This window comes from Phaenicophaeus curvirostris, chromosome 4, assembly GCF_032191515.1.
Source record: "Phaenicophaeus curvirostris isolate KB17595 chromosome 4, BPBGC_Pcur_1.0, whole genome shotgun sequence".
In the NCBI taxonomy this organism is placed as follows: domain Eukaryota; kingdom Metazoa; phylum Chordata; class Aves; order Cuculiformes; family Cuculidae; genus Phaenicophaeus; species Phaenicophaeus curvirostris.
The window spans coordinates 60,005,862-60,031,656 of NC_091395.1; the positions used below are offsets into that span (position 1 = coordinate 60,005,862).

The 25,795-nt window shown below is 37.3% G+C and overlaps 1 protein-coding gene across 8 annotated transcripts in view; it reads left to right on the plus strand.

The window, feature by feature from the left end:
* Nucleotides 1–25,795, plus strand: part of KCNIP4 (potassium voltage-gated channel interacting protein 4) — a 415,602-nt gene that overhangs the window by 95,288 nt on the left and 294,519 nt on the right. The window contains exon 1 of one of the 8 annotated variants that reach the window (XM_069856235.1): nt 11,883–12,000. The exons of the other annotated variants lie outside the window; for them this stretch is intronic. Within the exon in view, the coding sequence (XP_069712336.1) occupies nt 11,913–12,000 (88 nt within the window). The 5' untranslated portion in view covers nt 11,883–11,912. Of the gene's footprint in view, nt 1–11,882; nt 12,001–25,795 lie in introns of those variants that run through there. 8 annotated transcript variants of the gene reach the window in all.

Here is a 25,795-nt window from a genome sequence, read left to right on the forward strand (position 1 = left end):
TTGCCCTGAACTTCATTTCTGTTGTTTTGAAGCTGGCATAATCTCTAACATATCACATCTGGGAAGTAATTCTAGGGTCAGTCGTGGTATATTGTCAATTATGATACTCTGCTTCAGTAGCTTGGGACCATTCTGTCACGCAATACGATACACTTAACCTCCTATCTTATAGAGTCCTCCATGCTCTTAATGTGCATTTTTTTCTTCATCGAAACCCTCTTGAAAAGAAGAGGGTGGGAGGAGGAAGAAAAGCTGATGCAGTTGTCTCATAGGTCTGTATCATAGATCAAGTACTCCATTTGCTGCAGATCCTGGTTCTTTCACTTCTGGCCACAGGTTTTCAGTCATAGCCTGAATGGGGAGTAGACGTGCAGAACAGAATAGTCTCCTCCTGTCTCCCTTTCACTACGGGTCTGGGGCTGAACTCTGAGGTAGAAATGAGGAGGGCTGAAAGAGGGGTAAGGAGTGCTCTGCTTAAATTCAGCAGCAAGGAGCAAGTCTCAACTGTATGGCAGTAATACCAAATTAGTCTGGAACATGTTAAGCCAAGTGGTTTGGCTGAAGAGATCGATCTCATCATCATCATCATCATAATTAAGAGTGGCTATCCCAGAGAGTCCTTTCCAGTTCTCTGTTCACAATTTAATTTTTCTGGACTCAGATGCCAAGATTTCTATCTCCTGAACTCAATGCTTCAGTGCCTGCTTGTATTTACAATGGGGCTGATGGTCTAATCATTGCTGGGATTTTGGAAGAAATAATCTCAATAATAACTATCTTCTTGATGTAATATGCTTAAATATTGGACCTTTCTCTCTAGTTACAGCATGAGCAGAATGTGATTTCTTTTTGGTCGTTTGTTTCCCCACAAGTTTCTGCATGAGATGTTGGCAAACATCTCAGTCTGTGCCTTGGAGCCAGTGGCTGCACAAGCAGTGTGTTGTGGGTTGAGATCAACAGCAATCAAACAGGGTTTCAGACCTCCAGAAGCTCAGATTGAGCTGATGCAGTTTTTAATGACAATTAACACAATGAAGACTAATAATATGTGACCAGTGGTGGATGCTATCATGATGAAAATGAGAACCGTTCTCGGAGAAAACAGACATTTCTGAAGCTCTCTTGTGGTTGTTCCAGCCATGCTTTCCTGGTTGCCACTTCTGCTCTCAGTGTAATCCTGAAGCTATGCCACTTTGCCCTCAAATTATCACATAATATTTCCTTGTTAGTAGGATGTCACCTCAGGCTAATACTACTGCATATACTCCTGTGAGCAAAAGGGAAAAAACATTCAACCCAAGCTACAAACGCCTCCCAAAACTTGTCAAGTGTTTTTATTCCATAGCTCACTTTCATATGCAGCTCTACAGATAAGTAAAACTATTTGGTTTTTTCATTATGAACTTTTGGATATCATTCTACCATTTGACTTCCCACTGAGTTATCAAAATAACCCCCAAAAGAAGGAAGTAATTTATGGTCTCTTCTTCAAAGTGGCAGAGGAGGACAATAAGAACGGTACTCATATTGTGTCCTTTTAAAGTTCATAGAACTTTTTGTTTAGAGTTCCCAGATTCTGCACATGTTTACAGGGCTTAATAATCATGGCTAGACTTTTACCTTCCATTTCAGCTTTAAATGCAGATTACATAAGTTTTTTCACATATAGAAAAAAAAATCTAGGAGAATATTGAGGGTTCAGTTTTGTTTTCCGAAGGGTTCTTAACTTTTTTTGTTGGAAAAATGCCTTGGCCCTAATTATTAGATTGCTTATTCTTAGATTTTTTTGTAGCATTTTTGTTACAACTTCTATCATCTGTTTTAAAAGTAAAAGTTCTGAATGTTCATCACCAAAAGGTTCGTGCTATTTAAAATGGTTAACATTGTTGATACCCTTCAAACCCAAGGGAAGTGAAGGAAGGAATTTTTGCACTTGGTTTAAGCAAACAAAAAAGATCATTAAAATTTGATCACCTCATTTTTAAATAAAGCAGTGCTGTAAAAGGAAAAAAGAGTTGGATTTTTTTAGTTTAAATATTGGATTGTAACAACTATGCATCAGATTATCTGGTAAAGATGCTTTCTTTTTCAACTCCTCTTTGGAGAAGTATATAAAACCTGAATGTTTCAACAGAAATAAGCTAGCTCTACGTTGTAAAGAGTAGGAATTGTTCTCACAGTCCATCTTGTGGAAAAGAAACCAGGACAGGATGTTCAGGATGAGGCAGAGGGAAGCCCCAACCCAATAATTTACCCTGAAAAAAATAAGGAGTGGTATAGAAACTGTGTGTTTCCCCTATGCACGTACCTTAATTACTTAAGATGCAGGAATGTCTTGCATGATTTAAAGTAAAAATTGTTCTACTACTTGCAGCCTTTGTTGTCTGTGGACAAGTATGTGTGCTCTGGTGACCAGTGTAAACTGCAAGTTCAGAGTGGGTGCAGTTCTGGGAAATTCTTTTTATACTGCTAAGCAAGTTTAGGAATTGGCAGTGCCCCTAAATGATGACAGGGGTTAGACTATGAAAACACCTTCCTGAAAAAAGCCACTGAAAGGAAAGCAAACTGCAAACAGATTCTTCTAATAAGAGAAGGTGTTATGCATGAAATATTTCTATGAAGAAGAAAGGGAACATGCCATATACCTGATCCGTATGTTTACAGAGCCAAGAGTTTATTTTTAGCTTAATTAAAATATTAATAATATCAACAGAAGAAAAAAAAATGTTACCCCAATAGCAATAATAATAATGTCACATAGTGCAACAAATTTCATGACTAGAGACCTTCAGGAATAATTTTGCTGAGGTATCGTCCTGCTAGATAGTATCGTAATCTTCCCCAAGACCATAGGATGTTTTAAAATAAGGTGTTCTCCTATTGATTCCATTCTACTTCTATAAATCATTTCAAGGCAGGCTGCCACACAGACCACTCCTGCGGGTTTTGGTGAGTTTTCCCCCCCCCTTACTATGTCTCTTGAAAGATGGAATGTTCCTGGGGAAGACAAAACAATGCATTATTTAGAACCATTAGTATTAGAAAGATGAGGAAATCCTATAGGTATTTTCAGATAAATGTTTGGCTTCAGAGAAAATCAACTGGTTAAAACATCTATTACCCACGTACCTCCATCTTCTATTTATTCTCTTTCATAGGGTGGAAAACAAGAGGTAAACTATTAAAATGTGATCTATCTGAATTATCTCTGAAGATATCGTATGGGGGAGTCTGAGTGATGATAATATAAAATAGTGTTGGAAAAATGTGAATGATGAATCAAAAATGAATCAGAAGCAACTTGATGTTGAGGAGTGTGGAAATACCTAGTTTAATCAAAAGACAAGAATAAAAACTCTGACGTGCCATAAATTCGTTATTGACCAAAACCGCTAAGGGCATCTTTGCTGTTAAGATGCTTACATCTGACAAGTTACCTGCGTATTGGAAATTGTAGAGGTATTTTTTTTCTCAATATAGTTCTTTGGAAATAAGATAACTCTAATGGAATTCTTTTTGACTGAAGAGCTTATCTCTTCCATTTTTAATACAGTCTCTGCAGTAGAGGTAGCTGCCCTATTCTAACGGGGGAGAAGTTTGAGATCATAACTTATGTAATGTAAAACATGATTTCTGCTTGGTGACTGAAGTTCTGTATCCAGGCACACAGAGCAACTGGTATGAACTAAGAAATGTCTTCAGGGCTTAAATAGATCTAATATTCTTATTCACTCCATACTGTATAAGACCTTAAAAGTTTACCATCATTCTTCTAGTATTAAGGAGTTGTTTTCTTGTAGTAGTATTCCTTCTCCTCACATAAAGGGAATCAAGTAGTGGTATTCCCCTATGGTACTGATGTTCCTGAGCATCAGTGCTGATTATATAAGAAGTATGTGTGTATTATATAAAAATTGCTGTTCTTTGTACTGTTCTGTACAGATGGGAGAAAGGCTCCTTACCAGCCTTGCAGTTAACTTCTTGTTCAAGGCTTCAGAGCTGGAAATTCATTTACAGCCAAAGAATGAAATTTTCTGTTGCCTGCCTAGACCACATACAGGTTATCATCATTATCACTGTCTTGCAACTTCATAATAGCAGAGTTCATAATAAAAGCTACTTTGCTTCCTCAGGCTACAGAGTTGGACAAGTATTTGGATTTATGCTTAAGGCCTTTGTTTGATCAGATCTCTTAGAGACTGTTTTCACTGAAAGACTGCAGTGATTTCATAATCAACTTATACAGTTTCCTGAGTTCTCAAGCATATGGTCCCAAGTGCTTGGCTTCCTGTGGAGTGCTCCCAGCTGGAAATCAAAAATTCTGTCTTTCATGAAGGCCTGTGGGTCACATATAAGAATGAATTCCCTGGTTGCTCTATTATCGTGCTTTTATTGTCCTATATTTACTTTGACTCTGCTTCCTTCTATCTGTGGTCCTTGGGGTTCGATTTGAAGTAGTATTAGAAGGACAGATGAGAGAGTCTTGCCTGAAACTGTGAGTAGCTGTGGCCATATTTCTTGGAGAATTGATGGTATGAATGGCTGCAAAAACGTGTAGGTAGGAAGACAAATGATGATACTGAATAGATATTGTATAAAGACACCAAAATCTACTAGCTGTATATAGTATGTAACTTCAAGACTGTAATTGAGCCTTAGATGTTTCCTTTACAGGGCCAGCAGTGGTAAGTGGGGATGCTGCTGTCCTATTTATACTGTTTCCTACCTGAAGCACACAGTGGGTAGCTTCTTCAGGCTTTATGCATCGCGTGGAATGTAGATGAATTTCCAGTTGATCAGATATTATAATAAATAATTTTTGGATTTTTTTTTTAATTTGCTTATAATGAAAATAACGGTCCAGAGTGAAGAAAATTCTGTTTGGTTTAGAGTAGCAGAGTTTTGAGCATATATTCTGTTCTATAGAGAAACCTTTGAACAAGATTTAGCTCGGGTTTAGCAGATCATAGATATGATCAGATCAGTTCTAAGTCTATCTTAAATTATTTTCCTGTCTGTCGGAGTTAGATTTTGCATATGTTGGGAGAATTAATCATCTGTATTATGTGGGAGCAAGATCTATGGGCCAGTGTTATAATCTCAGCAGCTCTGGAAAACCTGGAATATACAAATAACTGCTTGTGTTCTCCAAAGGGCATTACTAAATGATCCTACAGGAATGCTGTCAGACTGTTTTTCTTCTCTGTATCTGCAGAACCCTGCTAGAAGGGAAAAGACAGACACCACAGCCCTAGCAGTGTGGTAATTTAACTTGCTTTCAACACTGGTGCATCATGTAAAATAATTAACAGAATCAAATTTTGGATGATGGACAGCTGTTTCAAAATTACTACAACCACGACATAGGCTTTGAAAAACTGTTTGGTGTATAGCATGTCTTCTGTCTCTCTCCTCCCTAATGTACTAGCTGCAGCATATTCACCCCAAAGTGTTACAGATTAACAATGTGAAGGCTTAAGGACTTGTACTATTAAGTCTTAATTTTTAGTTTAATCAGGCCATCAAGCCACTTCTGCAACCTTTACAGCATCCCTGATTGTTCTGGTATAGCAGAAAATGCCAGGTGGAAGAAAAATCTCTGTAAACTGTGGGGAAGCCCTTGACTCAAAAGATTAAATGTAAGTTTTGACCATTTATGGTAAATCCAAGGGGTGAAAACTTTCTCACAGATGACTGAATAAACTATTCAATCTACAAAATCACTTTTTTTAATCCAAATGAATATTTTATGTAATTATATACACATACATATGTGTTGCTACATATACACATAGCAAAAGCATACTTCTTGTGAATAGTTTTACTTAGTGAACATATGCATTCATTATGCTTACAAAATTGTCATAGCTGATTTAGTGCAATGACTATTCCATCTTTAAGAATGCTGCACACCTAGTGTGCATAAATAAAAGGTGTTTGCACACAATTTCTTTTACATTTTTTTCTTTAACAAATAAATGTAGTTAATATTCTTATGGTGTATGGATATGATATGAGTATGCTTTAGTTGTATCAAATCTCAAAAGATCTGTGGAACCTATAGACTATTTAAGGCAATGGTTTCTGTAACAGGGAAATGGACTCCTGAATTTTTCAGTTCATCTTTTTCTTGCACTAAATATTGATGTAAATATGTGCATAGTCTGCTACAAGTAAAATGAGTTACAATAACTCCAGATATTCTTTCCATAGAGGGGCAAAGTTTGGTATTAATTAATTATTTTGCCTTGGAAGCACAATGCAAATTTTTTATAAATGGGGGTATGTGAAACTAAGATAGGAGTCCAGAGCCACACACTATAGAAATCTCACATACTTGTTGATAGTAGTATATTTCAATCTTTTTTGATTTATATTATAATAATCAGCTTTGGTTTGGTCTTTAAGTTGGAAGATATGACTGTACATACAAAATGGTTGTGTATAATAAGGAAGAAAATTGTTCTGTAGTAAGATTATTAATAATACTTCTCATGCAGGTTTTATAGTTAGCTTTTGCATACAGTTATTCAATTTATATTGAAAGTTAAAAGATAGTACTCCAGCTTCTGCAGTGAGAATTTTACAGTCCATGCACAGAAATTAATGTGCAACATGAAAACTGCATTATGCCATTTTGTGTTTCAGCAGGTTAAGTCGTAGTCATGTTTATTCTCCAGCACAAACCACAAGCTGGCTGTGGAAGGTCCAGCTGGGAAGTTGGTAGGGTTTGACACTGCAACATTCTGGAGTGATGAATATTTAATTAGGCAGGTGAGGATTGTGTAGGAGGTTGAGGCAGCCAAAGCTCCTAGTTGACTGTCTGCAGTATCATTTTAGTGTGTTGTGTGAAAATGAATCCTTGGGGTAAGCTTCAAGGACACTGAGTGGGTAAAAAGAAGACATTTTGACAGAGCAGCTAGTTACAGGGAAGTTAGAAAGAATAGAGACAAAAGGTTTAAGTGTTTTTTTTTTAACACTGGCCAAAGGTTTTATGTTCTGGTGGGCTAAGCCACTGTGTTTTATTAAGCTCCATAAATGTAATAGAAAATTGTTTGAACCTATGGGGTCTGGAACTATAACAGCAATGAAAGTAATTTATTTTATGCAGGTATTAACTATCAAAACGGAGCACATGTGTAATTTGTTGACATTATGCAAACAGCATGAGTTAGCAGTCATTTCTTTGAAGTACTATTTTAAGCACAGCAATAGAACTGTTTGATTTTGAGGATATTATTCTTAGCAAGCTTTCAGGAGAATTTAAATACTATAGACAAAAGCAGGAAGACTGTATTAATTTTCAGTGACATAGGTCAGGATAATGATTTTTTACTATATTGTGTTCTATATAAAGAAACACTGCATGTATTTGGATAAGTAATGACTGGGCTACTAGAAACTTTTTAGTTGTGCTATGGTTTTAAAAAATATTAAAAAATAAAGAAGTCTGCCTTCATAACCAAGGACATTGGCAGTCCCCTCACTATCTGCCCTGGGCTCTGTGGAAGTTACTGTTCCCACACAAGACAAAACAAATCATGTCCACCTCCCACATGGACATCCATTTTAATATGGAGTGGATGAGGCAGAAGCTGTTCTGGGTTCCTTGTTGCTGTAACATTCAGGACGGACACCAATGAGCAATAATTGTTTTATACTGTGAAAATTTATATATCAGTTAGGAAGGGAACATATTATCTGCATCTCAATTTCCCTAGCTCACATTCTAACATATAACTATCGCTGGTTTGTGTTAATATCCAAGACTAAATTTGGGCAATTGAGGTGCAGGAGAATTTTTGTTGTGATTCACTAGCTGTGGCTTAAAGTGGTGGCTGTTTTTTCATAAACATGATGAATAATCTGGAAATAGTTGTGCAGTTTCCAGTGATTTCTATGATGAAGGACTCTTATCTTGCTGCATCCACTTTAGAATAATAGTGGCCAACTTTGGACACTTTGGTACAAAGTTCTATAGAATCAAGAAGTCAAAGTCCAGAGAGGAGCTATTAAATAAATTAGGGATTGTGATTTGAGAGTCCTGTTAATCTTATGACAGACAAGGAGCAAGCAAAAGGATATCTGATGATAGTCATCCACTTATGGAAGCTCTTTATTATGCTGATTGTAAACATCTCATGATTGCCTTATGTTCACGAATTTGTTTGGGTCTACTCATCTGTTATTTCTTGCCATGCTCTTAGTTTGTAAATATTATGCCAGCTCTCTGAAATAAGGAGGTTAGAAATTCTCTGATGAAAATGTTCAGTTGTGAAATTCAGCTTGCAAAAGCCCTCACAAACCTCTGGAGTCAACAGCAAGGGAACTGTATACACAGATTTTTGAGGTGTTCTTGGTTGACATACTTCCTGATGAGGCGGAAGTGTCTAATTGGGTTGATTTTGTTATTGTTATGAGATTCCAGTTTGCTCTTAGTCAATAATACAGGCTAGTTCAGGAGGAGACTTTGGTCTTTGAAACTGGAAGAAGGTTGAAATGACATGCAACTGAAAAATATACAAGGCAAATAATCTGCAAAAAGCTGATCAATTTGCACTCTGATATGTCACTTCAATTTGCGCTATTGCTTTTTTGTTACCAGACTGGCAGATTTATACCTGACGTGCACTGCCATCCTTGTTGCAGAGGTTTCTTCTTCTCATCAAATATTTGAGATGGCTTTTTTTCTCCTTAAACCACTATGCTGTGCTTTCTGCAAGCTCAGTTTTTGCCATTGTTACTTAATGTGGTGATAGGAAAATTTAATTTCTTCTTGAGTACTTTAGGAAATGATTTTGTTTTATTTTATTATTAAATAATCTTTATTTAGTAACTTTCTCTCTTAAGAAGAAACTGATTAATTATTATTTATTATTTTATGTCAGGCCATCACAATGTTCTGTTCTGAGGCAGGCCGGTTAAGATTTTTTGGAAGAAAGATTAGACTAGATTGTCCCAGAAACTATGCAATCTAAAAATCAGGGTTTTTTTTTATTTTTAAAATGTATTGTCATATTGCTTTAATTGATTTCTGCTTTGGTTTTGAGTGTTTTGTCATTTGCTGAAATCTACTCAAACACAGGAAGAAGAAAAGAAACACTGATTACATACCTAATACTGACCAGCTCTTAACTACATGATTTGCATAGTTTTGTCTTTTGTAGTGTGAGACTAAAGCTACTGCAGTATTAGGGATGGACATAGCTTATATATATAAAAAAGTATTTATATACTTCATAGCAAAGAGATTGTTTCTGACTGAGGACTCTCACGTGCCCCATCAATTAAAAAAAAATGACCATTACATAGAAGCTGATTTTCTATGTCTTTCATATTGTTTCACTTTAATATATTTGTCAACAAATGGTGGTTTTATTGCAGATTTACTCTGTAATTTTCCTGTCCGCTTTTCCCTGATCTGCACTTCTGATAATGGATAAGTAACTTTAGTCCCAAGATTAGTCAGCCTTTTGTGCTGAACACAGAAATGTTGGGAGGTAGATTTGGATCTGATTCTATCAGACTACTGCACTGTTTGTTAAAAGCTTCTTAGTTAAACCGGTTTCCTGAAGCTTTTAGAACTACAATTAGGATCTCAGCATCACTTTCCTAAGGTAGCAATTACTGTTATTGTTGTATTGAAATGTAAAAGTGTCAGAAATTATGTTGCTTAGTTTTAAGGGGGCAAAAATCAATGACAAAACATGGTGTTGGTGATATGTGCTTATATAAGGCTGTAGAAAACCAGTATTTCCGTTCTTCATTATCAAGTAATACACTGCTAGTGAAATTTGTATAAAGCAATTAAAAATGTCAAAGGATTAAGAAGGTCAAGGATTCTATCTGAGAACCATTTACATTGGCCTCTTCTGTCCTTTTCTAAAGGAGATAAACACTTCTGTTTTCAGTATCGCTTTGCCTCTACCAGCTATTTAAAGAATTTCTTTTTCAGACACCAAAGGTGTTTAGAAACTTGAAAGACAAACTATGCAGACTGTGATCTGTAATGCCTCAGAATTTTTTGGTTGGTTTTTGTTTTTGTTTTCTCTTGTTGTTTTCAAACTCTCCTTGGCAATGTTTTCTGTCTCTTTTCAGAAAAAGAGTTACTGCTTAGATGAGTGGCTGTAAGAAGTGTAAACATGAAATACTGACATTTGCCCAGTTCCTACTCAGACTAAACTGGGGGCTTCTGAGAGCTATTTCATTTTGATTCTTTCCATAACACTGCAATCTCACTGGAAGCATGACAGCATGCTTATGGTTTAGGTAACAGGCACAGAAACTATGTCACGTAGCTGCAACTTTGATAATCCTTTGATGTGTTGTGTCTATAATGTATTTATCTCTGCTCAGTGCCTAATATAAGGAATAGCTTGAAGATGTGCATTTGTGTTTATTGTAATTTTTAAAATGTTTTATGGTCAATGCTGTCATTAAAATTAGATCACACAGTGATTTTCTTCTGTTAAGCTTTTCCTTAATGGGTTCTTTGTCTTCTTTTAACTGTATTAGGCATTACATGTTGAATCACCATCTAATGCGATAGAGTTGTTTTCTGTGTTTATGTAGTACAGAGAAGTATTCCAAGGGCAATTCAGCATACTCTTTAGGCTTGTTGGCCATGGACAAAGACTTTAGCAGATTATTTTTATTAACAGGAAACACTCCTCATACAAGATGGGAAATAATGAATTTATAACAGAAACATAGAATAGTTTAGGTTGGAAGGGACCTTAAAGATCGTCCAGTTCCGCCCCCTGCAGTGGGCAGGGACACCTCCCACTAGACCAGGCTGCCCAGGGTCCCATCCAACCCGGCCTTGGACACCTTCAGGGATGGGACACTGACAACTTCCCTGGGCAACCTGTGCCCTTGTAGTGATGGAATAGCAAGTGTGAGAAACACTCATTCACTGGTAAAATATTGAAAAAGACAAAGTCTTCGAAGCAAAGGCAATGATGTTTTTATTTTACAATTCAGCAAATGCATGCAGCTTCCTAGAGAGACTTTCTTGGGAGAGAGTCTAACCACAAGATGTTAATGTTTGGTTGGACTCGATGATCTCGGAGGTCTTTTCCAACCTGGTGATTCTATAACCGTGTCAATGCCAGCTGAGAGAGCTGGGGTTGTTTAGCCTGGAGAAGAGGAGGCTGGGGGGAGACCTCATTGCTCTCTATAACTACCTGAAAGGAGGTTGTGGAAAGGAGGGTGCTGGCCTCTTCTCCCAAGTGACAGGGGACAGGACAAGAGGGAATGGCCTCAAGCTCCGCCAGGGGAGATTTAGGCTGGACATTAGGAAAAAATTTTTCACAGAAAGGGTCATTGGGCACTGGAATAGGGAGGTGGTTGAGTCACCTTCCCTGGAGGTGTTTAAAGGACGGGTGGATGAGGTGCTGAGGGGCATGGTGTAGTGATTGATAGGAATGGTTGGACTCGATGATCCAGTGGGTCTTTTCCAACCTAGCGATTCTATGATCCTACGAACTTCTCGGGTGTCCCAGGGCAGCAGTCTGTAGAGACGGGGCAGCTCGGGGTTTGTCCCTTCTCTCCCGTGCCCTCTGGCAGGGCTCGAGCTCCCCCTCCCCCCCCCGCCCCCAGCAGGTGCTGGGACGCTGCTCTCCAGCCAGCCGGGGGCTTCGCTGCTGGGCGCGTTTCCCCCTTTCCCCTCCCCGGCGGGATGGAACCGGAGCGGCGCCGATTCGCGGAGGGCTCCGCGGCTCCGCCCCCCTCCCCCCTCCCCCCCGCGCGGAGCCCCGGCGCGGGCAGCGCGTGCCGGCGGGCCCGGCCGCGGGGCGGCTGCGGGGCGCGGGGCGGGCCGGGCCCGGGCTGCCCCGGCGACTGTGCGGGCAGCGGCTGCTCTCCCCGCCCGACTCTCCCCGCTCTTCCCGGAGGGCTCCTCGGCGCTTAAGATGAGCGGCTGCAGGAAGCGCTGCAAGCGGGAAATACTGAAATTTGCCCAGTACCTCCTCAGGCTGATCACAGGTTCCCTTCACGCAGGTAACCAGCGGTTTTCTTTATCGCCGGGCTGTGCGGCGTGACAACAATTGCCGAAGTCGTTATGGTGTATTGTCAGTGTGTATTGTCATTATTGTGTATTATTATTGTTGTCATTATTGTGTATTGTCGTTATTCTGTATTGTCATTCCTTTCATGCTGTAAGTAATAACAGTTCTGAACTATTTTATGTCTGGGCATAGCAAACCCAGTAGCACACCCAGTCTTACCTTGCAGTGTCGGACGGCGTGAGGGATTCTCCAAGCTTTTACGCACCCGAATCCAAATTGGAGCGTGGGGTGTGTGCCTTCACCTGCTCGCCGGCGTTCATTGAAAGCAACGCAGGGCATCCACCCGATCAAGGATCTCGTTCTGTGTATTTTCGCTTTTTCTTGAACTAATCTTTGTATTTTCACTCCGACAATCTGACTTCATTCTTTCTCTCCGACACGTGTGTTTGCTTAGGATGTAAATCAACTGCAAAATGTTAATATGATGTTACAGTATCTTGCTGCAAACTTTAAGGCTTGTGCTTTTTGCCCTTAAAGAATCTGAAATGTAAATGGCTGTCAACTTTCTTTAGATAATTTCTTTCTGTAACCTTGGACAAATTCTACAGTACCAGATAAGATTTCTATGCTAGACTGACCATACAGTATAGTTTTCTTGCTAGCACTTCGGAAAATATACTTTTCTTACAATTCATCATTTTCTGTAGCTATTCCCAGTGGCTGACAAATATGATGGCTTACACAATGTCATTCTGCATTTATGAATATAATTGTGCTTCTTTCTAGGGTTAAAGTTGTTGTTTTTTTCCATTGGAAAAATCAAGCAGATACACGAGTCAGGCATCAGCAGACAACAACCAGTTATGCTAACATGAACTCTGAGTATTAAAGGCCATTTGTTTTACTACAAATAGTCTGAAAGTTTCTGCTGTTTTGTTTTTGTTTTGGTTTGGTTTTTTTTCCCAGTTTGGGCACTGATGGAAATATTTGAAAGCAAAGTTGACTCTTCAGTAATTTAAAGTATTGATGCATGCAGTTTATCAGATTTGAAGTTGTAATGCTATAACTATTGCAGCATAAACATTGGCTACAAGTACTTTATAGATGTTTGTAATGTGCAATTCTGGTACAGCTTTTTCATAACTTTAAGTGTCTAGTTATACAGAATTTCCCTGATCTTTTTTCTGTACTACTCCTAGCCTTTCATGGTTCTGTTTTTGTGAGTGGTATCAATTCGGATTTCTCTGAAATGCTGGCTTCTTGCCTCTGTGAGTTGTTACAGAAATTAAATAGTATACGATGCAAGAAGGAAGCTGCGTTAGAAAGGAACACCAATATTCCTTTTTCAAAAAGTTATGCAAGCTTTTCCTTTCCTATCTATGAACTGATGCACACTACAATAATTTTCAGACTGACTTTTGTACTGCAAGATTTTTAATCTCATAATTCAAAACCATTTTCAAGAACTGTTGTGGATGCTGATTCTTATGTTACTACTAAAAGAAGTTATTTTATTTATAATTAAGAAGCACATTCTCAATGCTGGAAAGCCAAGTAGAGTGGTATGAAACTGTTTCCCTAAAGGAAATAAGCAAACAACCCCCACCCCCAACACACACACTCTTAGGGACTCTTAAAAAGTGAGACGCTTCCTGGGAGATTTTCAGTTCATTTTCACTACAGGCAACAGTATCTTACTACTACTATTAGGTTAATAGACCTTGTCCTTTTCAAATGATGTAGCAAATAGGATCAATACAATATGATAATAACTGAACTGCTAAGGGAGGTAGAGCTCTCCTGTTCACTTCTTGCATAGCCCAGTCTGCACATTAGCCTCAACTGTTGCAATGCTAGTTACTGTTTCCTCTGCAAAATCTAATGTGTAATTCATTATGTTGCTAATTAGTTGAAAATTGATGAAGATGAATGAGGAAGCCTAGTTAAAAGTTTTAGAAACAGCAGTATCTTTAAAATACAAATTCAAATATAACTTTCCATTTTGAGCATTTGAAAAATGTAGGATAGCTATCAAAACCAAACAAGTGTGCTTATTTAGCCTTTTACAAGTAGAAAATCTGCTTGCTTGAGTGACCAGTTATCTTTGAAATATACTAAGGAGCACAATGGTGAAGAGAATGTAAATTCTTAATTGACACAATTTGGCCCCTGGTTTCTTTTCCAGGTGTTGTTTAATGTTTAAATTATGCTTAATAAGTTGGAACTACATATTGTTGAAAGCACATGCACTGAATCTAATCAATTTCTCCTTTCTGTATGGGTAGGCATATTGAATATAGATTTCATTTACATCAGTAGAGATTGGTACAAGCTCTGCTGCAGCTGGTGTGACTACACTGATTAGAAAACAAGAGAAAGTGAACTAGGAGGGAGGCTGGGTTTACTAGCTATGGGCCCAGCAAAGAAGTCACTGTTGATTTACTGGTTTTACTGTTAATGGTTCATAACCACTTACAATGCTGCAGACCTGTTCTGTGGTGAATCTCAATATTTAAAATAAAAATTATCTCGTATAGCTGTCCGAGCTAGTACATAAACAAGGACCTGTGATTAATGTTCAACTCAGCTGTGACCGATATTGATGAAACTGCCCGCTTACTTGAAGGCAAATGCTGCATATATCTTCACAATAGGTTTTTAGTGGCAATCTGTGCCTGAATACATGCAAATCTCTTCCTTTTTTTTTTTTTTTTTTAACAAGTTCACAGAATCACTAGGTAGGAAAAGACCCACAGGATCATCGAGTCCAACCATTCCTATCAACCACTAAACCATGCCCCTCAGCACCTCATCCGCCTGTATTTTAAATACCTCCAGGGATGGTGACTCAACCACCTCCCTGAGCAGCCTGTTCCAGTGCCCCATGACCCTTTCTGTGAAAAATTTTGGGGTGGCTTTGTTGCTCTGACAGCAAAATGTAGTGAAATGTAGTGAAAAGATCTCTTAAACGAAGTTTTTCAACTTCCATAATTTCTGCTATATATTAAATTGATATATTTCCACAACTAAAACTGATTCAAATACTTGAAGATAGGGTTTTTCAAATGTTGTACCAATTCCTACTTTATTGCCTGCTGCCTCTTGAGGTGTGTTGGAAGTGCCCAGTCTTTGAAACACTGCATGAGGAGGTTTCAATTTTTTAGTTGCAATGTGAATTTGTGTATTAGAAATAACAAGATCAATCATTGCGGGTTTTAAGAAATAGATTGAAAATTAATTTGAAATGGAGAAAACAATTGACTAAGAAATTTTTCTTAACTGCTGCATGGGGATAAAGCATGGGGATTAAAGAGATGATCGAAATAAAACTGTCATTGACTTCCGTGGTAGATTTTCACAAGTATGTCCTTTTCAGGCATGTTTATACTAAAAGCCCAACATGGCATGTTAAATGCCATAAAGGAGGCTAGATTTTCCAGTACAGATTCAAAGTCCTAGTGACAAAGAAATAAGGAAGAGGACAACTCTGACTCTGAAATTGCATTCCAAAAACCAGAATTAATCTTCTAGGTTTGTGTAGATTGAGCTATCGATTGGTTTTTAGTTTTTTAACCTAGAGATTGATGACATTTGTGTAAAACAACACTGATTTTGGGCTTGAGATTTTTCTTAGTTAAAAAAAAAAAGTATTTATGAATGTAGGATGTACTTCTTGCTGGTACTTTCTTTGAGAAACCGGATTACCAGAAATAATTCTTTAGTCTTAAGGTTTGCCTGTTTGTGCACAGAAATATTTTATAGCCTGCTGCCAAGAGGAAGATACCATCTGAGCATGGACCTGAAGGTACGGGAGGAACTAGCAGAGAGGGATCAAAGGGCTCACAACAGTACTTCTTTGTCACAGTTCACCTGCCTACCAGTGTGTCCTCCTCTTGTTTGAGACATTAGTTTAATATGAATGCTTTCCAAAGCAGCACATTTAATTGAGACGTAAATTCATTAGATGAGTACTCTGGAAATATGAGGTATATAAACATATATTGGTTAGGCTGTCTGCCAGAAAAGAAGATGGTTTGTGTTGCTGACTCTGCTTAGCCTGAAGAGGTCTGAAATGTGTCCTCCATGTCTGAGGAGAATGTTCCTACTTCTAAAATCTGCTAGTATGGAAAAGAATTCATTCCACTTCTTAATCTGTCATACAGCCAGGCATGTAAATATCACAGGCTCCCTGTTAATACCTCTTTGTGGTCCTAAGTCTTTTCTGCTGCTGCGTGAATTCGACTGGCAGAGGGTAGACCTGGTGTTTAAACTACTTCTAATGAAGTGACTGAATAAAGAGTTCTGTATCTGTCCTAAGAACAAGTATCATCATCATACCACTTAGTGATGTTCACCTTCAGCAGAGAGCTTGTCAGAATAGATCCCAACCACATGGAGAACCAATGTTCTGCATTGGCTCTGTTATGGGTTGATCAAATCACCCTAAAGGAGGTGCCCGTTATCATGACCCAGTTCAGGAAGAGAGGGAGATACTGAATGTCTCACTGGACAAGTTTCCTGCCTCGTTCCCTTTCCTACCACATTTTACAACAACAATTTCATGAGGCAGTTCTTAAATTTCAGGCTAGGTTCAGTGTGTTTTGTGGATTCCACAGTTAATATAATAAAAAAAAAAATCAGCTTAAGTCTTCAGTTTTAGGTGTATGTGTTGTAGTTATATGGAATAATTCTTGGAAATCAGGGTGATGTAATGGAATTTTTACTCTTCAGGTGATGCTTTCTACAGAAGTTAGCGTAAGATGGGATCTAGCTTTTGGGCTTTGAATACAAAGCTCTTAACCTTGACAGCAATATGTCAGAGTTATCCCTTTATAAAGTTTTGCAGTTAAGCTGTGGTAAGTTTAAAAATGAATGCTTAAGAACCTAGAGATTAATTAAAATATTTTATGGGAATGTAATAGACTAGTTAGTGGTAGTAGGTAAGTATTCCAGAAGAACTTTTTTTTTTTTACGGTTAAGAGATTATATGAAAGAGAATATTGAGACGATTAGCTCTTAATTCTTGCACTTACTTTAACTGTATTTTTCCTCTTTTCCTTCTCAGATTTAGCGTACAAAACTTAAAAGCACTTCGTATTTCAGCTGTGCACAGTGATCTTAAATATGGCAAATGAAATTATTTAAGCAGTTGATTAATTTTTTTCTCAGTCTTGGGAAGAACTACTAGAGACAAAAAAAAGTGTTGAACTTCAAATGCAAAAGTTGTTCTTCCTTTAATAAAACCGATCCTGTAATTCTGTGTACTTTTCTCTATATAGTCAGTTCTGCATAGCTTTATGAATGAGTGATACTGAAAATTTGGATTTTTTAAATGGGCATATGGAACAACTGTCTCTCTGTCTCTCGGATGGTCTCTTCACAACTTGAGGTTGAATAATAGTTAGGGAAATGTTCCTGAATTATCGATGTTGATTTGACTATTTCTTTTTTCTAGTTGTACATTTTCCTCTAGTCTGTTTTGATTGTTTAATTTTTGTTTCTTCTAAGTCACAAAAACGAAGTCACAAAAATGAAGCCAAAATCTTGAATTACTGTTACCATTATTTAATGTGAATTTTCACAAGACATTTTGCTTCCAGTTTCCCAAGTGGAAGACAGTATATATATTTTTTTTGTTTTGTTCATAGTTAGCAATATTCATGTAATAGGATTTTAAACTGTGGAGCAGGTTGTCTACATACATGTTGCCAATTCTAATACGTGCTGCTTAATTAAGTTCAGAGGAACTTGAAGATTTTGGCAGAAAAGCAGTGGAGGATAAAAAACAGGAGGCTGCAGCAGTTACAAATCCCAGGTATCTGCCTGCCTCTGATACAAGTTGCTGCTGAGGACCTCTGCCTTGCTCCAGGTCCCATCCTTGCAAGCATGGGAGTGTGGCGACTGCCTCTATGCCGCTTTGCTGTGCTGCACAGAGGGTTGGCTGGGCACTTCAGGTACTGATCAATGGGTTGCTCAAACACCTTTTGGGCCAGCAATACATGACAGTTAGGTGGGCTGAGGAATTTAAAAGTCATAGTTCTCTAATTCTAGTCTTTAGAATTTCTGAGCTTGAAAGCGAGAGGTGCTTCATGTCTTCAGTGAATAGAGTGGTGCTTTTTCTGAGATGCTTTGTGTGGTATAATGTGGAAAAACAGATTCACATGGCCCTTCAGCATCTACCCTGAAATCTGTTTCCTTCAGAGACTGTGAATTGTTGTTCTAAAAAAGGCTGTCAGTTTTTATTTTCAAACTTCCTGACACAGTTTTTGCTGAAAGTGATATGAAGAACTGAAAAGAATTATCAAGTGAAACTTCCTTGCATCTTTTCCCTTAGATGGGATTTCTAGCAAGAGAATATTTTTCATCATGAGGGCTTCAGCATCTGAAACCTTTTTCAGGTAAAGTTTGTAAGACTGAAAAAACCCTCGTGCTTGTAAAAAAAGAAATGGGAATATGTGAAGGTTTTGGTAAATTAATTTTGAAAGAAAAGGAACAAAATTACAAGTAAAACCAAACTATTAAAATTCTGGCTTAGTTATATTTAATCTTTAGTTGTACTGATGTAAACTTCTGAAAGACCCATGATGTTTTTTGTGTCACTCAGATTTTTATTAGCTTAATACATGGTGAAATAAATGAATGAGAAACTACACTTGTATGTTAAGGCCACCTCTGAGTCACAGAAATATTTTTGTATTTTCTGAAAGTGAAGATTAAAGTATATTATGTAAGAACTGCAGCTATTCATGAGAAAGCATGAAAGGGAATAAATAATTTCCAGCTGCTCTGAGAAAAGAAACAGAAGTGCAAAATCCATATTGCTGTAATATATCCTGTTGTATAAAGTAAACTAAGCCATCAGCTGCACATCAGCAAAATTGTCTCTAAAGCAAGTTGTGCAACTGGATCTCTCAACATAGCTGTGGAGCACGTGTTGAAGCATTTTGATATGAAACAAGGCTGATACATATATTAACCCAGAGTGAGTCAATACAATTAGGTAACAAAAAAAAATGGGAGTTTTTATCATTTCAATAAAGTGAGTGAGACCCATATGAGTGAACTTGATGTTTCCCAGAACTGTTCCATGGATGTCCATTTACCAACTCACAGACATTACTGCAGTCAGCTAAGAAAATCAAGCTTTCTGTCTTCTGTCAGTACTCTTAAATCAACATCTTCCAAGCAAAGGACGTGGCAAATCAACAAATGTTGAGAAACTTGTATGAAGCATCAGAAGATGAACTGTTGTCAGTGTGTATCTAGGTGTTACATTTGCCCTTGTCTAATACAGTGATTAGATGCATTTAAGGATCTGTAGTTCATCAGATATCTTTGAATAAGTTTGTTTTGGGATTTCATCGGGAGTGGGCAGTAGAATGCTGATTTATCATAGTGAGTAATTAAGGTAATTCAGCCAATATGTAATTTGAACCCTGTCTTTCAGCACTCAGTGCATTGTGCTTTTACACTTGGTTCCATTTCTTTTCCAAATCTTATAATGAAAGTGTGAGCAGACCCAGTGATTGAGGACCCCATCACTACACTGGCATCCTGCTTTTTGCCAGAGCACCAAGAGCTGTAGGCATGAGTCTCACTGCTTGTTCTTTCAGCCCTTCCGAGACTTATTCTCATACTATCATGGGCTCCTTCCTAAGCAGGCGACATACTACGCTCATCTCTTCTGCACTCTTGTATGATTTCATGAGATGATTTTAGTGCTGCGACTGCAGAGCTGTCTCTGCTTTACTGTGAATTTGACTAAGTACAAAAATGAGTCTTATCACGTAGGCATTTTAATTGTGCTCCCGCCTTGCAGTCGCAATGGAACAGTCACTGTGCTGTTCCCTGCAGGGACACATTACTAAGAGTTTAGGGCACACTGTGCACGCTGGAAGTCTTTTGATAAAGAATGACTTTAGCACTCGGGAGTATGCTACCAACTGAGTAAACTGGGCTTTGTTATCTCAATGTATTTATAAATTCTTGTTAAAAAGCAGCAGCGGGCAGAAAGAAAGGAGTTGTCTGTGTTTTGGGGGTTTTTTTTGTTTTTCCTGGCACTTCAAACTATTTCAGACAAGGTAAATGAGAAAAAAAGCTTTTGCTTTGTCATGTTAAGAACAGGAATATCTGTCTTGCAAGACTGTTATATGAACCCCCTAAAAATGCTTGTGCATTTCTTTTCAACGATCTCCTAATGAAACAATTTTCAAATGGTGATGCACTGATCTATGTCCACTGTAATGAATTTTCATGTCTTAACTATTTTCTTGTAGCACAAAGATAGAATTTTTATTTAAGAAATAGTACAAGGTAGACTCTTGAGAGAAGAGAATTTACAGCACTGTTTACTTTGCATAAATCCATAAAAAAATTGTGCTGCTTAATTATACTACGGTGTGTAATGAAGGAAGCATAGTGAACAAACTACTCTAATGACATCTCATCTCAGTCTCCCTGATGACATGTTAAAGTTTTCCTCATCAGTTCTAATGTTACCATAGAATTTTTACCGTCTTCTTCAGTTTTTACTTTGATTTCATGGGATAAAATTCTGAAATATAGGACCAAACTATATATAGAAAGACTTTGCTCATCACTAAACATCCAACAATGGTGCTTATCAGTATCCAAAGACGGAGCACCAGTTACAGGTGACTGTTGGACAAAATCCATACACAGAAGTAGAAGAATGATTTGAAAGCTTTATTCAGGACTGCTTTGTTATTATGAGATTAATAGGGAACCTTAATAACCAGGGAAGATGAATTAGCATTTTTGAATGCTGGTTAATAATGTTCCATTAACTTCTATTGGAAATATATGTAAAATAAAATGGGAATTAGAATAAATTGAAGAAAACGATAGTCAAAAATATCAAAATTATGCTAAACAACATGAGACAAAGGGAGCAGATTAAAAGGATGTTCACCTATTTATGCAAATAGAATCTAAAAGAAAATTATTTTATGAGGAGCTTTTAGCTTGAAGATGTCATAACAAAGCTAAAATGGAAACATGAATGAGAAAACATAGGTTTCATAGAATCATAGAATCATTAAGGTTGCAAAAGACCTCCAAGATCATCAAGTCCAACCTTCCCTGGTGCAACCTGAGGCCATTTCCTTTCATCCTATTGCTAGTTACTCGATAGAAGAGGCCAACACTCACCTCACTACAACCTCCCTTCAGGTGGCTGTAGAAAGGAATAAGGTCTCCTCTCAGCCTCCTCTTCTATAGATTATAAACAGTCTCAGTTCCCTCAACAGCTTCTCGTAAGACTTAGGCTCCAGACCCTTCACCACCTTCGTTGCCTATCTCTGCACGTGCTGCTGCACATCAGTGTCTTTGTAGTGATAGACCCAGAACTGAACATTCGAGATGCAGCCTCACTAGTACCGAGTACAGGGGCATGATCACATCCCTACTCCTGCTGCCACACCAGCAGTTCGTGTTTCTGAAATATTTCTCTTTAAATTATTGAATCAGTGTTGTTCATCAACCTGATGAGTAGTTTTAAATTATTTTCTTTTTTAATGGAAAAGAATTCCAGATATAAGGTCTGTGTCTTTGTTGCCTGTGAGGTAGTTTGAACCTCTAGGGTCTCAAGTATTTTTTCATATATAGCAGTGTGATGTTCTCTATGTATAATTGCAAAAGTTCTAATGTGCAAGGGTGAAATCTCTGTCACGTCCTCTTTTGGGAAAGAAGCCTCATCACTTTGAATGAAACCAGTCAAGATTTCATTTGAAGTTCTGCATTGTAGTTTATGCTTTCTCAATTTCCTCATTATTAGTGATAACTTCTGCAGGTGCAATCTTGGTATTAGTTTACTTCATAAAGAAATCATTTTTGAGGAAGGGTGTGGTGGATGGAGAAGTGTTATGAAGTTGCATTTTGAGTAGGTTTCATAATGCTGGTTGACTGAGAGACCTAATGTAAAATACCAGGAACTGAGAGAAAAATACCTTAACAAAAAATAATAATCACCCAAAATTAAATTTTTTTTTTTTCAAGTCGACTTGCAAATGTATTACTTGAGGTTTTGCCTGTGTCCTTTTACAGTGTTGTTGGGATTTTTGATTTATTGCATGGTTGGGTACTTGGGTTTTGAAAACACCTTTTTCCTATGTTATCCTAAATAAGTAGGCTTTTTATTTAGAAATAGATGGTACCACAGACAGTACTCTGAGACAAAAGACCAAGATGTATTGAACTTAACAGCAGTTAGCTTAAAAGAAATTCTGGAAAATGCTGAGAATGCCATAATTTAGGGAATTTATGCTTTGTTCTACTTCAAGCTGGAGCAGATTATAAGTATTTCTTTTGTTCATCCAAAAAAATCTGTCATAGTTATATACCTCACACACTGCAGCTGCAGACCTACTGTGAACTTAGAGCAATTTTGTAGGTCAGTCAGATTTTAAATAATGTAATTAATTTGAAAATATATGATAATAAACCACTGCTAATTGCTCACAAGTTATAAATCTTCCCTTCTTCAGAAAAGGATCTCCATAGATTGCCTTTGCTTCCCGCAATTTGCATACCTCTCCCTCCCTTCCAGCAGTATCTACAAAACTCAGCGTTGTGCAAAATGTCTCAACTTCCAACTTTATAATCCTGCATGTGGCAGATTGACTGACTATCACAGAAGTCTGAAGCAGTAGTGAAAAATTTGTGTGGGTAGAAAGATTTCTTGAAGTAGGGGATCTGAAGGCACTGCCCTAATCTTTGAACATATTCTCGTGAATATGTTTAAATATTATTCTGAAACAGCCCGTATTTTTAACACATGAACTCCATCATATAACCTATTTCAAAAAGTTTTTTCCCAGATGCTTGCAAAAGTCTTTCAAGTCTGAAGATTTCTTGTGGTATGTTAATGGGGAAAAGGACAAAGTTACCATGCTGCCAGCCATTTCTTTTGAAAAAAATGTTTGAGTTTTTATTCTGTCATTCCAAGTCTGAATCTTAATTATAATGAAAGATACAGTTCAGCTTCTCTTATAAGTGACACATTGAAAAGCATCTTGTAGCCATTCTTAATGATCTCCCTTTGGAAGTCGTGCGTTCTATAACTTTCTTGTAAAATTGCAAACTACTGACATAATTTATAAAGATGAAATTATAACTTCATCTTTAATAGTGTAGGACACTGCACTTGACATGATATTTAAGAATCCTTTTAAAGGAACTCATTGAAAGTTATCAAATCATGCACACAAAATGTTAGGAAATGGCAGCATTAAGACTATGTCAGTCTTACGTGATACAGTTCTTAACTGTGTGTGTACTTTTCCTTGAACAGAGTAACCTAAAGTAATAATAAGTAGAGTATACTTAGAGTAGAAGTTGGGATGCATACCATGATGAATACTGCCTTGGAGTACGCAGACTGTTCTTTTGCTGTTGAATTTTTGTTCCTTGTATATGGACACTTTATATATGGATTTTGTGCAGTGACTCTCAAAGACAGTAAAATGGCAGATAAAATTCAATAATGTGAGGTGGTGCATGCTGAGCAAAATGAGCTTTATGTCTAAATGAGCTTACCATTACCAGTCAGGAATGGAACCCTGGAGCTGATGAACCCGTGAAACTCCTTACTAACAGGTGTTCTAAGCGCAAAACAGTTCTGCATGAGTTCAGAAGGACAAGCTGGGCAAGCACTTGGAAAACAGATCTGTTGAGAGTCACTAACTAGGTTGACTGTAGTACATATAAGAAATCCTCTGAGATGAAAATAGCCTGTGGCTAGGAAGCTGTTAGATGAAAACATTCAGTATGCCTGTCCTGCTGCTTCTCTCTGGACATACAACTAATAGCTGCTGCTGAAGACAGGATATCTTGCTTGGTGGATCCTTAGTTTGAACCAATAAGATCATTCTTAAGTATCCACATTGAAACAAACTTCCCTGCAATTAGAATATCACAGCTTAATAGTTGTTACCTCTGCTTCTTTCTAAGAAGTGTTCTTGATTAACTCATGTCTCCTGAGACACTTTTCTCAAATCACCAGAATTTTAAAATAGGTAGTTTCCATGGAGTTAAAAACCAACTGTGAAGTCAATTGAAACATTTTTTTCAGTGTGTTACAGTCCAATTACAGGAATCATCTCATGTGCTTTTTTAATATCTTGGGTTTATTATGCTTTATATATGGAAATATTGAATAGACTTAGAATTCTAAGTTCTCGGAACTTTATAGCTATATATATTTCCCCCCTTGAAATGAAAATAATGTTTTTGTTCTATTGTCATATTTTGACTATGAATGAGAATATGAATGTTTGAATATGTTTGAAGTCTTATTGCAAATTCAAAAGACTAGCCTTAAGTCTAAATACTTCCCTATGCCCTCAGGCAATTACATTCTTTAATGTCTTGAAAATGGGTTAGAAACATACTAATGGAAGAAAATATGAGTATGTAACAGCTAAAGCAGAGGTAACTAGGGAAGAATGGACTCATCCTAGTAGTAGCAATGTTGATAGATTATCATTCATATCATTCATGTAAAGGTATTAAAACATATGATAAAAAAACCTGTATATCTGTATCTGCTTTCAAATTTTTGGGGGCTGCTAAGTGAAAGATGCAAACTATCTCATTCACCTAAATATGACTATATATGCATATGTTTTTACCTGACTGCAGTAATAATGTGTAATTGAACTTTTTGTTTAATGAATGACATTCTTTTTCAAAACTGGGATAACCACATGTTCATTCTTAATGAGCAGGCTATCTTGAATGTGCACTTGCATTAATACAAAGTATTTTCCCCATTTAATAGGTTAATTTTTTAATTCTGTGAGAACATTAGAGAGAGATCATGGTCAGTTCAATACCACGTTTGGGTATAGAGTAAATGGACAATTTGGAAAGTGGCAGTAATATGTTATTGTGGAAATATGTGGGTGCAGAACTACATGCTAGCAGCACTTCAGTCTTTAACTGGTTATTCTATGTGACTGGCTCTGGTCCAGCAAAGTAGAAAGGGTAGAAACTATACAACTTAAAGCTACTTTGTGGCCATGGCAAAGGCCAACCTTATGCCCTATTACATTGACAGACACCTGTTTATGTGCAATAACATAGTGACACCAGTCATCACACACCACTGTTCTCTTTCCAAGTATGGTGGTGGCCTTTACTTGCTATAATGTATTTTCAGACTATGTGTATTTTTAACATTTATTGTTTCTATGTATAACCCAATTAATTTAAGTTCTACTTGTAGGTATTTATGTATCTCTGAATTTCTTTAGATGTTGATTAAACAGAGTGACACACCGTGTGTGATGCTGAACTCTTAATTTGCCTCTTTTCTCTTCATAATGACTGCCTGTCAAGAAAGGCGCTACAGTTTACTGCATTATCTCTTTCAGTTCCAAAATTTGAAATATCTAATTTAAAAAAAAAAAAGACCAAAACTATCTGCAATTGAACCCTTAAACATTCCACTACAAAACCTGTCCAAATTAAATCAGTTTGTTCTCTAAACATTCAAGAAGATACTACCTTTAGATTCTGGTTTTTGAGTACCAATTTACATCCCTGTGTTTTTAACCGAAGTCTGTAGCATGGTCGATGTATGTGTATATAGGGATCACTCCACCAAAAAACCTGATAGAAATTACCAAAGAATTTGTTTTCCAAACACATTTTAAAAGCTAACAGAAGGTATTCTTGAGGGACCCTATGTTCTTCCTAATATCCATCAGAATACATCATCTGAAAATAAGCATATACAGTAGTATTGAAGGGGGGGTGCAAGTAGG